This window comes from Hemitrygon akajei, chromosome 10, assembly GCF_048418815.1.
Source record: "Hemitrygon akajei chromosome 10, sHemAka1.3, whole genome shotgun sequence".
NCBI lineage: Eukaryota > Metazoa > Chordata > Chondrichthyes > Myliobatiformes > Dasyatidae > Hemitrygon > Hemitrygon akajei.
This window is the reverse complement of record NC_133133.1, coordinates 101,793,187-101,807,057: the sequence shown is the minus strand read 5'-3', so window position 1 is coordinate 101,807,057 and position 13,871 is coordinate 101,793,187. Positions and strand designations below refer to the sequence as shown.

The following is a 13,871-nucleotide window of genomic DNA, read 5'->3' as shown; positions in this document are numbered from 1 at the left end:
AAGTGACTTTGACCATGGAATGATTGCTGGTGTCAGATAGGGTGTGTGTGCATCTCAGAAAATGCTGATCTCCTGGGACACAAGAATCTCTAGAGTTTACAGAGAACGGTGCAAAAAAAAAACCGCAAACGGCATCCAGTGAGCGCGGGCAAAAATGCCTTGTTAATGAGAGAGGTCAGAGTAGATAGGCCAGACTGGTACAAGCTGACAGGAAGGTGATAGTAACCTAAATAACCACACATTACAATAGTGTTGTGTGGGTGAGCATCTCTGAATGCAGAACACGTTGTACCTTGAAGTGGATGGACTACAGCAGTAGAAGATCATGAACATGCATTTAGTAGCCACTTAATTAGATACCTCCTGTAGTGTAGATGAAATTCCATTTGCTTTGGAACTCCATCCAAAGTAATGGAAGTGGACTGCCTCATTGAGCTTTAATGTACGATATTCAGTGATTATGATTACATTATAATTGCAGAGAGGATGATCAAATAAGTCATTGCCTCAATATCTTGACAAAAGCAAAATTTGCAGATTCTGGAAATACAAAATAAAATCACAAACTTCTGTAAAGTTCGGGCAGCATCTGTGGGAAGAGAAACAAATGATTCATGTTTTTACCTTCCACTCCTTGCATTCATAGTTTGGATGAAGCATTTTTAAAACAAAATGCCCATTTTGTATGATACAGATCTTAGAAGCATTTTTCTAAGATGGCAAGTTTACATAGAAAGCTATTCAGCAGTTGAACCTTTACTGCCAAATAGAAAAAGTTTTCATTAATCAATAGCATGTTTACCAGACAAAATTTGTTTCATCAATCTCCTCTGAAATATTTTCTTATGTGCCTCATTTGTTGTGCTGAGGCCTTTGCACATTGCATTCCTGTGTATTCATTAAACTGATCCACGTTTCAAGATTCCGTCTTGGTTCTCCTAGTCCGTGGTATGAAAACACTCCTGTGTAATTTGTGCACTACATCCAGTAAGCAAATTTAGAAAATCTTCTCTGCATAAATAAAAAAAATACATCACATACAAGCTTAAGACCAGTTTTATAAAGTTACTGTTGTGCACTTTGTTAAATCTCCCAGTATTCATTAAAACCAATGAACATAGCATTTTACCATAATCAATGAATTATTGACTGAAGTAATAGTGGTTTATTACAAATGGAGGCTCAACACTACAGGGTTCTGACCAACCCTGGAAGAGGTTGTGCATTGTACTCCAGTTCTGACATTTGTTCATGATTTACAGATAATAACAATGTCCTAAGTAATCAAGGATTGAAAAGTCTGTCCCCAGTGTCAGTTTTTAATAGTTACTGAATAAATTATTTTTTGTGTGTATATTTAATTTAGAGAAAGCCTAATGCATCTCAAGTATTAACATTGCTTTTTCACTGATGTGATACTTTTTTTAATGCAAGGAAACACTGTTTAAAAGAGATCTTAATGTCAGTATGGATCAGTGGTGACATCTTGTTGGCAATGAACACAAGTACACCTCAAGGAAGCATACTTAGCCCACTGTTCTACAATCATGACTGCATGGCTAAACACAGCTCAGACACCATCTGTGAATTTATAGATGACACCAAATGGGACCAGGAGCCATAGTGGAGGGAGGTAGTTTGACGAATTGAGTTGTGTTGCAACAACAATCTTGCATTCAATGTCAACAAGTCCAAGGAATTGATTGTAAGCTTTCAGGAATGGGAAGTCAGGAGGAAACATCAACAAGTCAGTGGCTTCAAGTCCCTGAGTGCCAGCTTCTCAGAGGATCTACCTAGGGCCAAACACATTGATGCTATCATGAAGAAGGCACACCGATGGCTCTAATTCATTTGGAGTTTGAGGAGATTTGGTGTACTAACACCAGATGTAAGGTGAAGAACATTCTGGCCAGATTCATTCCAGCCTGGTATGAAAACTCACGTAATACAGGATCATAAGAGAGTGCAGAGGATTGTAAACTCAGTCAGCTCCACCAAGGGAACAGCCCTCCCCCGCCAAGTCCATCTTCAAAAAGAGGTGCCTCAAGAAAGTGGCTTCCATTACTCAGAGCCCTCACCTTCCAGGACATCCCCTCTTCTGCTTGCTACCACTTAGATGACTGGAGACCCACACAATGATTTAGGAACAGCATTTTCCCCTCTGCTATCAGATTTCTGAGCAGTTCATAAACAGTACTTAATTATTCAATTTTTGCATTATTTATTTTTTTACTTCATAGTAATTTTGTATCTTTGTGACTATCCCACTGCTACAAAACATCAAATTTCCTGAGATATAAGTAAGAGATAATAAACCTGATTCTTTCATTATTAAATTCTAATGGCTGACAGATGGAAACTCCTGTGTTGACTTGCCTCTATTTCAGCAAAGCCTTTTTTTTAAACAATGTTGAGAATTAAGATAACAAAATTGTGTATGATATAGCTGACATGCCAATTGGAAAGCATTTCTTTCAATTTTATGTTTGTTTATTGTTGATACTACAAAATTAGTTGCAAAATTTTAGAGGCATTTTGTAATCTATTTCATCTCTGTAGATCCGAGCATCAATCCAGGAACTATTATTTCCAAGGAGGTCTTTCAACTGGATACGACATATTGGAATTGCAGCAATCCTTTTGGTTTTAAACAACCTTTTAGTGATATTCGTTCCAAACATTAGAGATATTTTTGGCTTCATCGGTAAGCTCATGGGTACAACTGGGGTTATTTATAGTTAGACTAGACAGAGAATCACACACATCATGAATATTTATGGTTTTTGCTTGTATTGCAGGATCATCTGCAGCTACAATGCTCATTTTCATTCTCCCCTCAGCATTTTATATCAGACTGGTAAAGAAAGAGTCAATGAGATCTGTGCAAAAGATAGGGGTAAGTAAATGTAAAGTATAGCGACCTTTATTGGACATTCACTTTGCTGACTGATGTTCCCCGTATAGTGCTGGAGATAATTTCTCTGTCAATCAGCCTGCAGCCCGAGTACATAAGCTATAGGAGGAAAATTAGTCCATCTGGCCCATCAAGTCTGCTCTGCCATTCAGTGATGGCTGATCCGTGTGTGTGGGGACAACACTAGGGTTGTGGATTGCATGCCATAGGATTACCCAGCTCTCTGAAACATACTGGCAATCTATCTGGTTCCCTATCAATCTGCTTGACTCCACTCTTTAAGAAAGGAGGAAGGCAGCACAATTATAATTTCCTAATTATAGACCAGTTTGCCTAACCTCAAGACCATAAGACACAGGAGCAGAAATAAGCCATCTGGCCCATCGAGACTACTCTGTCTTTAAATTATAGCTGATCCTTTTCTTTTCTCCTCCTCAACCCCAGTTCCCGACCTTCCCCCTGTAACCTTTGATGCAGTGTTCAATCAAGAACCTATCAATCTCTGCCTTAAATACGCCCAACGACTTGGCCTCCGCAGCTGCATTTGGCAACAAATTCCACAAGTTCACCACCATTTGGCTAAAGAAATTTCTCTGCATCTCTGTTTTGAAAGGGCGTCCCTCTATCCTGAGGCTGTGCCCTCTTGTCCTAGACCCCCCCCACCCCCACCATGGGGAAACAACTTTTCACATCTACTCTGTCTAGGCCTTTCAACATTCGAAAGGTTTCAGTTTGATCCCCCTCATCCTTCTGAATTCTAACGAATAGAGACCCAGAGCCATCAAACAGTCCTTGTATGATAACCCTTTCATTCCTGGAATCATCCTTGTGAACCTCTTCTGGACCCTCTCCAGTGTCAACACATCTATACTAAGATAAGGGACCCAAAGCAGTTCACAATACTCAAGGTGAGGCTTCACCAATGCCTTATAAAGCCTCCAGATCACATCCTTGCTCTTGTATTCTAGAACACTAGAAATGAATGCTAACATGGTATTTGCCTCCCTCACCACTGACTCAACCTGCAAGTTAACCTTTAGGGAGTTCTGCACAAGGACTCCCAAGTCCCTTTTCATCACAGATCTTTGAATTTTCTCCCCGTTTTGAAAATAGTCTGCACATTTATTTCTACTACCAAATTGCATGACCATGTATTTTCTAACATTGTATTTCATTTGTCACTTTCTTGCCCATTCTCCTAATCTAAGTCCTTCTGCATCCTACCTGTTTCCATGACACTACCTGCCCCTCTACCAATCTTCATATCTTCTGCAAACTTGGCAACAAAGCCATCTATTCCATCAACTAAATCATTTATATACAGCATAAAAATAAGTGATCCCAAAACTGACTCCTGCAGAACACCATAAGTCACTGGCAGCCAACCAGAAAAGGATCCTTTTATTCCCGTTGTAAAGACCTCTGCTGTAATAGACATATAGAACATAGATTAGTACAGCACAGTCCATGCCCTTTGGCCCACAATGTTGTGCAAACCCTTAAACCCTGCCTCCCATATAACCCCCCCCCCCACCTTAAATTCCTCCATATACCTGTCTAGTAGTCTCTTAAATTTCACTAGTGTATCTGCCTCCACCACTGACTCAGGCAGTGCATTCCACGCACCAACCACTCTGAGTAAAAAACCTTCCTCTAATATCCCCCTTGAACTTCTCACCCCTTACCTTAAAGCCATATCCTCTTGTATTTAGCAGTAGTGCCCAAGGGAAGAGGCACTGGCTGTTCACTTTATCTATTCCTCTTTAATATCTTGTATACCTCTATCATGTCTCCTCTCATCCTTCTCTCCAAAGAGTGAAGCCCTAACTCCCTTAATCTCTGATCAAAATCCATACTCTCTAAACCAGGCAGCATCCTGGTAAATCTCCTCTGTACCCTTTCGACCAGAACTGGACACAGTACTCCAAGTATGGCCTAACTAGAGTTTTATAGAGCTACATCATTACCTCGCAACTCTTAAACCCTATCCCTTGACTTATGAACGCTAACACCTCATAAGCTTTCTTAATTACCCTATCTACCTGTGAGGCAACTTTCAGGGATCTGTGGACATGTACCCCCAGATCCCTCTGCTCCTCTACACTACCAAGTATCCTGCCATTTACTTTGTACTCTGCCTTGGAGTTTGTCCTTCCAAAGTGTACCACTTCACACTTCTCTGGGTTGAACTCCATCTGCCACTTCTCAGCCCACTCCTTCATCCTATCAATGTCTCTCTGCAATCTTTGACAATCCTCTTCAACACCACCAACCTTTGTGTCGTCTACAAACTTGCCAACCCACCCTTCTACTCCTACATTCAAGTCGTTAGTAAAAATCACAAGAAGTAGAGGTCCCAGAACTGATCCTTGTGAGACACCACCCTCCAATCTCAATGTACTCCCTCCACCATGACCACCTGCTTTCTGCACGCAAGCGAACTCTGAATCCACCTGGCCAAACTTCCCTGGATGCCATGCCTTCTGACTTTCTGAATAATCTCTGCCTGATCTTGCCTCTCAATGGCTTGAGCTGCCAATGGGAATGGCTGCGCTGGCAAAACCAAGGAGGATGGAGAAGAAGACTTGATTATGTTTGACGTAGTGTAGACACATCAAACCCTCCATTTTTCCCTTCTCTCCATGGCAACCTTCTGACCACATTGCAGTAGCCAGGGCAATGATTCTTTAAGGTTCCCAATGCTCTTACTGGCAATCAAGTAGTACTTATCATGTCTGTTGGCAATATCTATTGAGTTCCATTTCAATGCAGGACCACAGAGTTATTTTCATTAAGTAAAAAAAGGATCCAGTACTTTCCTGCTGTATATGATGAATAAGCTCTTCTGTCTTCCAGCCGGGTACAGGTATTGATTTTAATCATTTTGATGACAAACTCTGCCACCTTCATCAGGGATGATGCCTGGGCCTGTCTAGTCTGGTGGTATTTATACCCCCATCGTCTGTCCCTCCTGATTGGTTTGTCTTCATCCAATGGGATTTCCATTCTACCACATTATTTATAATCAAGTTTCAGTTGTCACATTAGAGTGAGACCTTCATCTTTGTTAAAATACATTTTCTCTACTTTTATTTCAATGGCTTCCTTTACCACATGGTATCAAAAGCCATTGGCGTGACACAGTAGTTTGGTGCTATCGAAGTCAATGCAATGTTTTGCTACCACTGATTTCTCTGACTAACCCAAATGATACAGCTCCTGTGCTTCTTGATATGCCTGCATCAGAAGTTAGAGGTTAAAAAAGAGCTGAGTCCCTGGGTAACTGGATGTTGCTTCAAATTCCAACTAGTTCGCTGAGTCAAGCATGATCATAAATCAACACTATTCTTTGATGCACAAGACATAGAACAGTACAGCATAGGAACAACCCCTTTGGCCCACAATATCATGTAATACCAATTAAATTAGTAATCAAATAGCCAAATTAACTAATGCTGACACAGGCAATAATCCTACATATTACTATTTCCACCACACTATCCCTTGGTCATAGTGAAGTACAACACGGAAACAGGCCCTTTGGCCCATCTAGACCATGCCAAAACCACTTAAACTGCTTACTCCCATCAACCAGCACCGGGACCATAGTCTTTATCAGCCTCATTGGAAAAAGCCTCTTTGTATTTACCCTATCTATACCCCTCATAATTTTGTATACCTCTATAAAATTTCATCTCAATTTTCGATGTTCTATAAAATACAATCCTAATCTATTCAATCTTATAACCCAGGTTCTCTGGACCCTTGTAAGTTTTTTCTGTACTCTTTCAATCTTATTTACTCGTGCAGGTAGGAGACCAAAATTTCACACAATACTCCAAATTAGGCCCCACCAACATCTGATACAACTTCAACATAACATCCCATGTCTTGTACTCAATACATCTGATTTATGAAGGGCAATATGACAAAACCTCTCTTTACAACCCCATCTACCTGTGATGCTGCTATCAATCTGTCTTCCCAGATCCCTTTGTTCTACCACAGTCATTCACTTGTGTAAGACCTACCCTGGTTGGTCCTACAAAAATGCAACAACTTGCACACTATGCTTTAAATTCCATCTGCCTTTTTTTTTTAAGCCCTTTTTTCCTGCTGACCCAGATCCTTCCGCAAGCCATGATAGCCTTTCTCACTGTCTCCTGCACCACAATCCTGGTGTCATCCACAAATTTGCTGCTTCAGTTAGTTACATTATCATCCAGATCATTGATGTAGATGACAAACAGCAATGGACCCAGCTCTGATCCAGTCAGAGAGGCAACCATCTACTACCACTCTCTGGCTTCTGCCTCAAAGCCAATGTATTGTCCAGTTTACTATCACATCTTGAATGCTGAGCAATGAAACCTTTTTGACCAGCCTGCCATGCAGTACCTTGTAAACTGCCTTGTGAAAGTCCATGTAGATAGCATCCACTGCCTTGCTTTTATTGACTTTCCTGGTAACTTCCTCAAACAAAAACCCTACAAGATGGTTAGGCATGACCTACCATGCATGAGGCTGTGCTGAGTATCCTTAACCAGTCCTTAAACGCTTGTATATCCAGTCTCTTGGACTACCTGCCAAAAACTTTACAGCAACTGATGTCAGACTCATAGGCCTATAATATCCTGGTTTATGTTTGCAGCCTTTTATTAAATGGCAGATCAACATTGGCTATCCTCCAATCTCCTGTCATTAACGATGATTTAAATATCTCTGCTATGCCCTGGCAATTTTTACACTTGCCTCCCACAGGGTCTGAGGGAACACTTTGTCAGGCCCTGGGGATTTATCCACCCTGATTTGTCTCAGGATAGCAAACACCTCCTCCCCTAATCTGTATAGGGTCCATGAAATTGATGTCACTTTGCCTCACTTCTATAGACTCTGTGTCTATCTCCTGCATCAATACAGATGCAAAATAATCATTTAAGATCTCCCCATCTCTTTTGCCTCCACACATGGATTATTGTTCTGATCTTCCAGAGGACCTATTTTGTCCCTTGCAATCCTTTTGCTCTTAACATATCTGTAGAATCCCTTGGGATTCTTCTTCACCTTTCTGCTAGAGCAACCTCATGCATTCTTTTGGCCTTCCTGATTTCTTAATGTTCTCTTGCATTTCTTGTATTGGATACACACCTCATTTTTTCCTATCTGCCTATAGCTGCTACTTTTCTTTTAATCAGGGCCAATATCTCATGAAAAGCAAAGTTCTTTAGACTTGTTGTCTTTTATCTTTTATTCTGACAGGCACATACAAGCTTTTCACTCTCAAAATCTCACTTTTGAAGGCTTCCCTTTTACCAAGTACACCTTTGCCAGAAAACAGCCTGTCCCATTCCACACTTGCCAGATCATTTCAAAAGTAGCCTGCCTTCAATTTAGAATCTCAACCCACAGACCAGACCTGTCATTTTGCATATTTACATTGCATCCAGTGACCATAATGCCATTAGGTTCAAAGTGTTCTCCTACACAAACTACAGTTACCTGCCCTGTCTCATTCCCAAATAACAGATGCAGTATCTCGTTGGGACTTTTATGTACTAATGAAGGAAATTTTCCCGAACACATTTGACAAACTCTGTCCCATCTAGTCCTTTTCCACTATAGGAGTCCCAGACAATATGAGGAAAGATAAAATCACCTACTATAACAACCTTGCATCTTGCAACAGTCCACAATCGATCTGCAGATTTGTTCCTCTGAATTCCCAGGGCTATTGGATGATTTGTAATATAGCCCCATTAACTTAGTCATACCTTTCTTATTTCTCTGTTCCACTCATAACACTTCATTAGTTGAGTTCTCCAGTCTGTCCTATGGGAGCACTGCCATAATATCTATTCATGCCACCACTCTTTTAATCCCTCCCACTCTGTCACATCTAAAACAACGGAGCCCTAAAAATTGAGCTGCCAGTCCTGCCCTTCCTGCTACTAGGTCTCACTAATGGCTACGATGTCATAATGCCAGATGTTGATCCCTGCCCTGAGCTCACCTATCATAGAAGGTAGAATAGTACAGCTCAGTACAGGCCCTTCAGCCCACAATGTTGTGCTGACCCTTAAACCCTGCCTCCCATATAACCCCCCACTTTAAATTCCTCCATATACTTGTCTAGTAGTCTCTTAAACTTCACTAGTGTATCTACCTCCACCACTGAATCAGGCAGTGCATTCCATGCACCAGCCCCCCTTGAACTTTCTATCCCTTACCTTAAAGCCATGTCCTCTTGTATTGAGCAGTGGTGCCCTGGGGAAGAGGCTCTGGCTGTCCACTGTATCCATTCCTCTTAATATCTTGTATACCTCTATCATGTCTCTTCTCATCTTCCTCCTCTCCAAAGGATGAAGCCCTAGCTCACAACCTTTGATCATAAAGCATACTCTCTAAACCAGGCAGCATCCTGGTAAATCTCTGTACCCTTTCCAATGCTTCCACATCCTTCCTATAATGAGGCGACCAGAACTGGATGCAGTACTCCAAGTGTGGCCTAACCAGAGTTTTATAGAGCTGCATCATTACCTCGCGTCTTTTAAACTCTATCCCTCGACTTATGAAAGCTAACACCCCATAAGCATTCTTAACTACCCTATCTACCTCTGGGATGACTTTCAGGGATCTGTGGACATATACCCCCAGATCCCTCTGCTCCTCTACACTACCAAGTATCCTGCCATTTACTTTGTACTCTGCCTTAGAGTTTGTCCTTCCAAAGTGTACCACCTCACACTTCTCCGGGTTGAACTCCATCTACCACTTCTCGGCCCACTTCTCTACCTTTCCTATAATACTTCTTGCATTGAAATATGTGCAGCTCAGGACACTAGCTGCACCATACACAACCTTTCAGTTCTTGACTTGGTCTAATGTCTTGCCAACATCAGCTTCCATAATAGACAATAGGTGCAGAAGTAGACCATTCGGCCCTTTGAGCCTGCACCACCATTCTGAGATCATGACTGATCATCTACTATCAATACCCAGTTCCTGCCTTGTCCCCATATCCCTTGATTCCCCTATCCATAAGACACCTATCTAGCTCCTCCTTGAAAGCATCCAGAGAATTGGCCTCCACTGCCTTCTGAGGTAGTGCATTCCAGACCCCCACAACTCTCTGGGAGAAGAAGTTTTTCCTTAACTCTGTCCTAAGTGACCTACCCCTTATTCTCAAACCATGCCCTCTGGTACTGGACTCTCCCAGCATCTGGAACATATTTCCTGCCCAATCCCCTAATAATCTTATATGTTGCAATCAGATCCCCTCTCAATCTCTTTAATTCCAGCGTGTACAAGCCCAGTCTCTCTAACCTCTCTGTGTAAGACAGTTCGGACATCCCAGGAATTAACCTTGTGAATCTACGCTGCACTTCCTCTACAGCCAGGATGTCCTTCCTTAACCCTGGAGACCAAAACTGTACACAATACTCCAGGTGTGGTCTCACCAGGGCCCTGTACAAATGCAAAAGGATTTCCTTGCTCTTGTACTCAATTCCCTTTGTAATAAAGGCCAACATTCCATTAGCCTTCTTCACTGCCTGCTGCACTTGCTCATTCACCTTCAGTGACTTGATGAACAAGGACTCCTAATCTCCCCACTAACTGCTCTTTCACTCTGGTTCCCACCCTTGCAGTAGCTTCATGACTTGGACCAATAGTTTGAATACTTGTCTGTCTAATAGTGTTTTTTAATTATTAAAATGTGCTACTTCTGATTTTATGTAAGAATTGTTTTTGAAGTGGAATTATGAATGTTTATCTTTTGGTCTTGTTTTCTAGGCTACTATTTTTCTCGTAATTGGCATTATTTTTATGATTGGAAGTTTGACCCTTATTGTCATCGATTGGATTCACAATCCCCCAGGATCAGGTGGCCATTAATTTGCAAATTGGTGTTGCATCCTCAGTATAAGCCTGGATATAGAGACAGTGCAAGTGAATGCCATTCTTTTACTTCAGACAGCAAAATTCCAGAGACTTGAGTGTACCCTCAACGTGAAGGCTATATGCCAGCTGGAGATAAAAAGCTCTGCTTAAATTAATTTTAAATTAATTTAATAAAAGGAGGATTGCCCTTACAAGGGAATTTTGTAAACTTTGCTTAAATTAATTTTAGATTGCAGAGGGGTGGGGGAAGGTTAGAAGACTGGAGGAAAAGGAGAATTTTCCTTACAAGGGATTCTGTTCATTCTGCTTAAATTAATTTTAGGTTGCGGAGAGGTTGTGGGGTGGGGTAGAGACAGAGAGGGATGGGTAACACTGGCTGTGAATATATACAGAGCAACACCACAAGAATAATGTATATTAAATTGCTTTTTGTTTTTAACATGGTAATGCGTGTTTGCTACTATAATACAGAAAACCTGTTGTCTCTGAGGTTATGATAGTGTGTACATAGTTTTTAAATAGTTAAACAGGTGTGCATTTTTAAATTTACAAGTCAAGGGAGTTGACTGCTTCTCCCTTATTAAGTACAGAAAGTGTAGTTAACTTGTGTAATCTACTGAGCCAATGAAAAGAATGCCACACTCACTCACCTCTATGAATTCCACTAAGTCATTCAGCTTTTCAGTTAAAAGATTACATCTGGAAATAACATATTACCAGAAATGTATTTTGTGTTGCTAATCATGGTCCAGATCCTATAGTACATCACTGTTAACTGGACTTGCACTCCCTCCCTCCCTAATTCTATACCCTTGGTTCCAGTCAGACTCATCAGCTGTGGATACAACTATACAACTCAAATTACTGAGTTTGGAAAGTAACCTGGCTTCATTCTGAACTTTAACCTACTGAGATTTACAAAAACTGGTCGCTATTGTATCCTTAATGAAACCAGAACTTTAGTATCATGACAACATTATTTGGTACTTTATTGAGTAAATTCAGAGCTCAGCTTGAAACTTTTTATCCATTTCACACAAGCCACTTAGCTTCGGCCCTCCTCTGTGCAATAGTGCATTTGTATATATTTATCTTTTTATTACTAAATGGAATTTCTCTTCTAAATGGAGCTTTGCAAGTATTTAATTAAATGTCAAGGAACAAGTGTGTGTTTATTAAACATATTGCCTTTCAAACAAAAGTAAGAGCAAAATGTTCTAATAATGAACTACATTTAGTTGAGCTGCCACTAGTGGTTAAGGCTGTTCTGCAATAGTCAATTATATTTTCATCAAAGTACATAAATTACATTTTAATGTGTTGATAATATTTGAAATTAAAATGTATAAGACTTTTTGTTTAGTTATTTTTAAAAAAATATTCTAGTGAGATAAATAATTCAAATTTATTTTTAGAAAACTCTGCAAAAGCTAGTTTAATGTAGTTGTTTTACTTGTTGAGTTACAGCCCAGTTTAACTATATCTAAAATGTCAATGCAAGTCATTGGTTAAATGTACAAATTACATACGGTGCTCAGAAGCAACTCTGGTTTCTGTCCTTATTGATCTTGTTTAAATTAATGTAAAATAAACTCAGATTTCCCTAATTTGCAGATAATAATCTGAAATGATACCAAACAGATCTTTATGCCTTTGAAACACAGAGCTTCAATGTACTATAATTTTCTCCTCAGTTTTCAAATGTCATGTTTCTGCATTACTTCACAAATATATGTATCATGATGCCAGGAGCTGTGGTGTTAGAGAAGAGGAGAAATGTCAGTGGACTTCATTTTATCTAACTAGTCAAAATGTTTTTTATTTATAGATATGTTGTGATAAGTAAATATCTCTGCTGGTCTAGGTGTACGTGCTTTGAGTACCAAAGTGGTGATTGGAACTGAGTTTTTATTTATTGTCAATAGGGATGTCCACTGAGTTTGTATAAGCTTTTGACTGGTGAAACTCTACTTTTAACAGCTATGTTATGTAACTTTTCTATTTCACAAACCTTTAGTGGCTTGGTTTTGGACAATTACCATGTGTCCTTGATTGAAACCAAGGAGGAAAGTAGGATTGGAAAGGGGAAAAGACAAATCTCTATTAAGGCAAAGAGAGTCTCTATTGACAAAGAGGTCTATAATGCTTGGATATGTATGTATTTGTCTATTCGCACAGGCAAACAGCTTTTCTTGATAAGCATGTGTAAGCTTTGATTCCTTAACCTTCTCTGTGAAATGCTGGACAGCTGAGGGAAATACCTCTGTGGTCATGGTTTTAATTTGTATACTGACTAAAGCTCGCTGTTATGAACATTCTGTCCCTCAAGGTTTGACGTTTGCCTTTAAGCCCTAGTGACATAAGGCACTGTGCCATAATGTATATAACATATAATTACAATAAATGCCAGATTGGAGGAATGTTCAGAGATTGACGTGCAAATATTTGGATAAACACTTTTGTAAGTCTGATGAGCAGATGGTCTGAAGTCCTTATAAGGAATTTCTTTGGGTCAGTATTAATAAATTAGCTACAGAATGACACGTAACATTTTCTACTGTGAGTTTTTATTTAATCCAACACATGATCTTTTCAATGAATGTGTACCTTAATGTCTGTGATCTCAAAAGCCTCAGCAGTGTACCTTAAAAACAGTTTTGTTTTCTGTTATGAATTATTCAGAGTGTGAATGTGTTTATGTAGGGATGGCCAAAGGTGCTGGAAAAGGATTCGAATTGCATTTTGTTTACCTGGTAAACTGTTGTATGATTTAACTGTTTTTCGAACACTGGGCTCATTTTCATCAGAAACAATTGTGAGGAAATGTAAAATGTTAAATAAAGCTGTAAAATTCAAAATGAAGACCCTTGTTCTCTTTTTGCCAGCCATCTTTAAAAGCAAAGAATAATAAATTTGCCAAAATATCACTTGCTTAGACATTGGGTTAACTAATGCAGATAGACCCAACTTGTTATGGGTACCTTAAAGTGCAGGCGCATGGGACATGTGGAGCCAGCCCCCTATCTTTGTTTATCCAGAAGCTCATCAGGAAGACCTG

The 13,871-nt window shown here is 40.0% G+C and overlaps 1 protein-coding gene across 13 annotated transcripts in view; it reads left to right on the top strand.

The window, feature by feature from the left end:
* slc38a4 (solute carrier family 38 member 4) overlaps window positions 1-13,671 on the top strand; it is a 162,663-nt gene extending 148,992 nt beyond the window's left edge. For 9 of the 13 annotated variants that reach the window (XM_073058708.1, XM_073058712.1, XM_073058706.1 and 6 more), the window contains 4 exons: window positions 2,560-2,704; window positions 2,799-2,896; window positions 10,706-10,796; window positions 11,640-13,671. In XM_073058708.1, coding sequence (XP_072914809.1) covers window positions 2,560-2,704; window positions 2,799-2,896; window positions 10,706-10,796; window positions 11,640-11,710 — 405 coding nt within the window. In that variant the 3' untranslated portion in view covers window positions 11,711-13,671. Of the gene's footprint in view, window positions 1-2,559; window positions 2,705-2,798; window positions 2,897-10,705 lie in introns of all 13 variants that reach the window. The other 4 variants (XR_012100560.1, XM_073058715.1, XM_073058716.1 and 1 more) reach the window with 4 other exon arrangements.
* The last annotated feature ends 200 nt before the right edge of the window (window positions 13,672-13,871 follow it).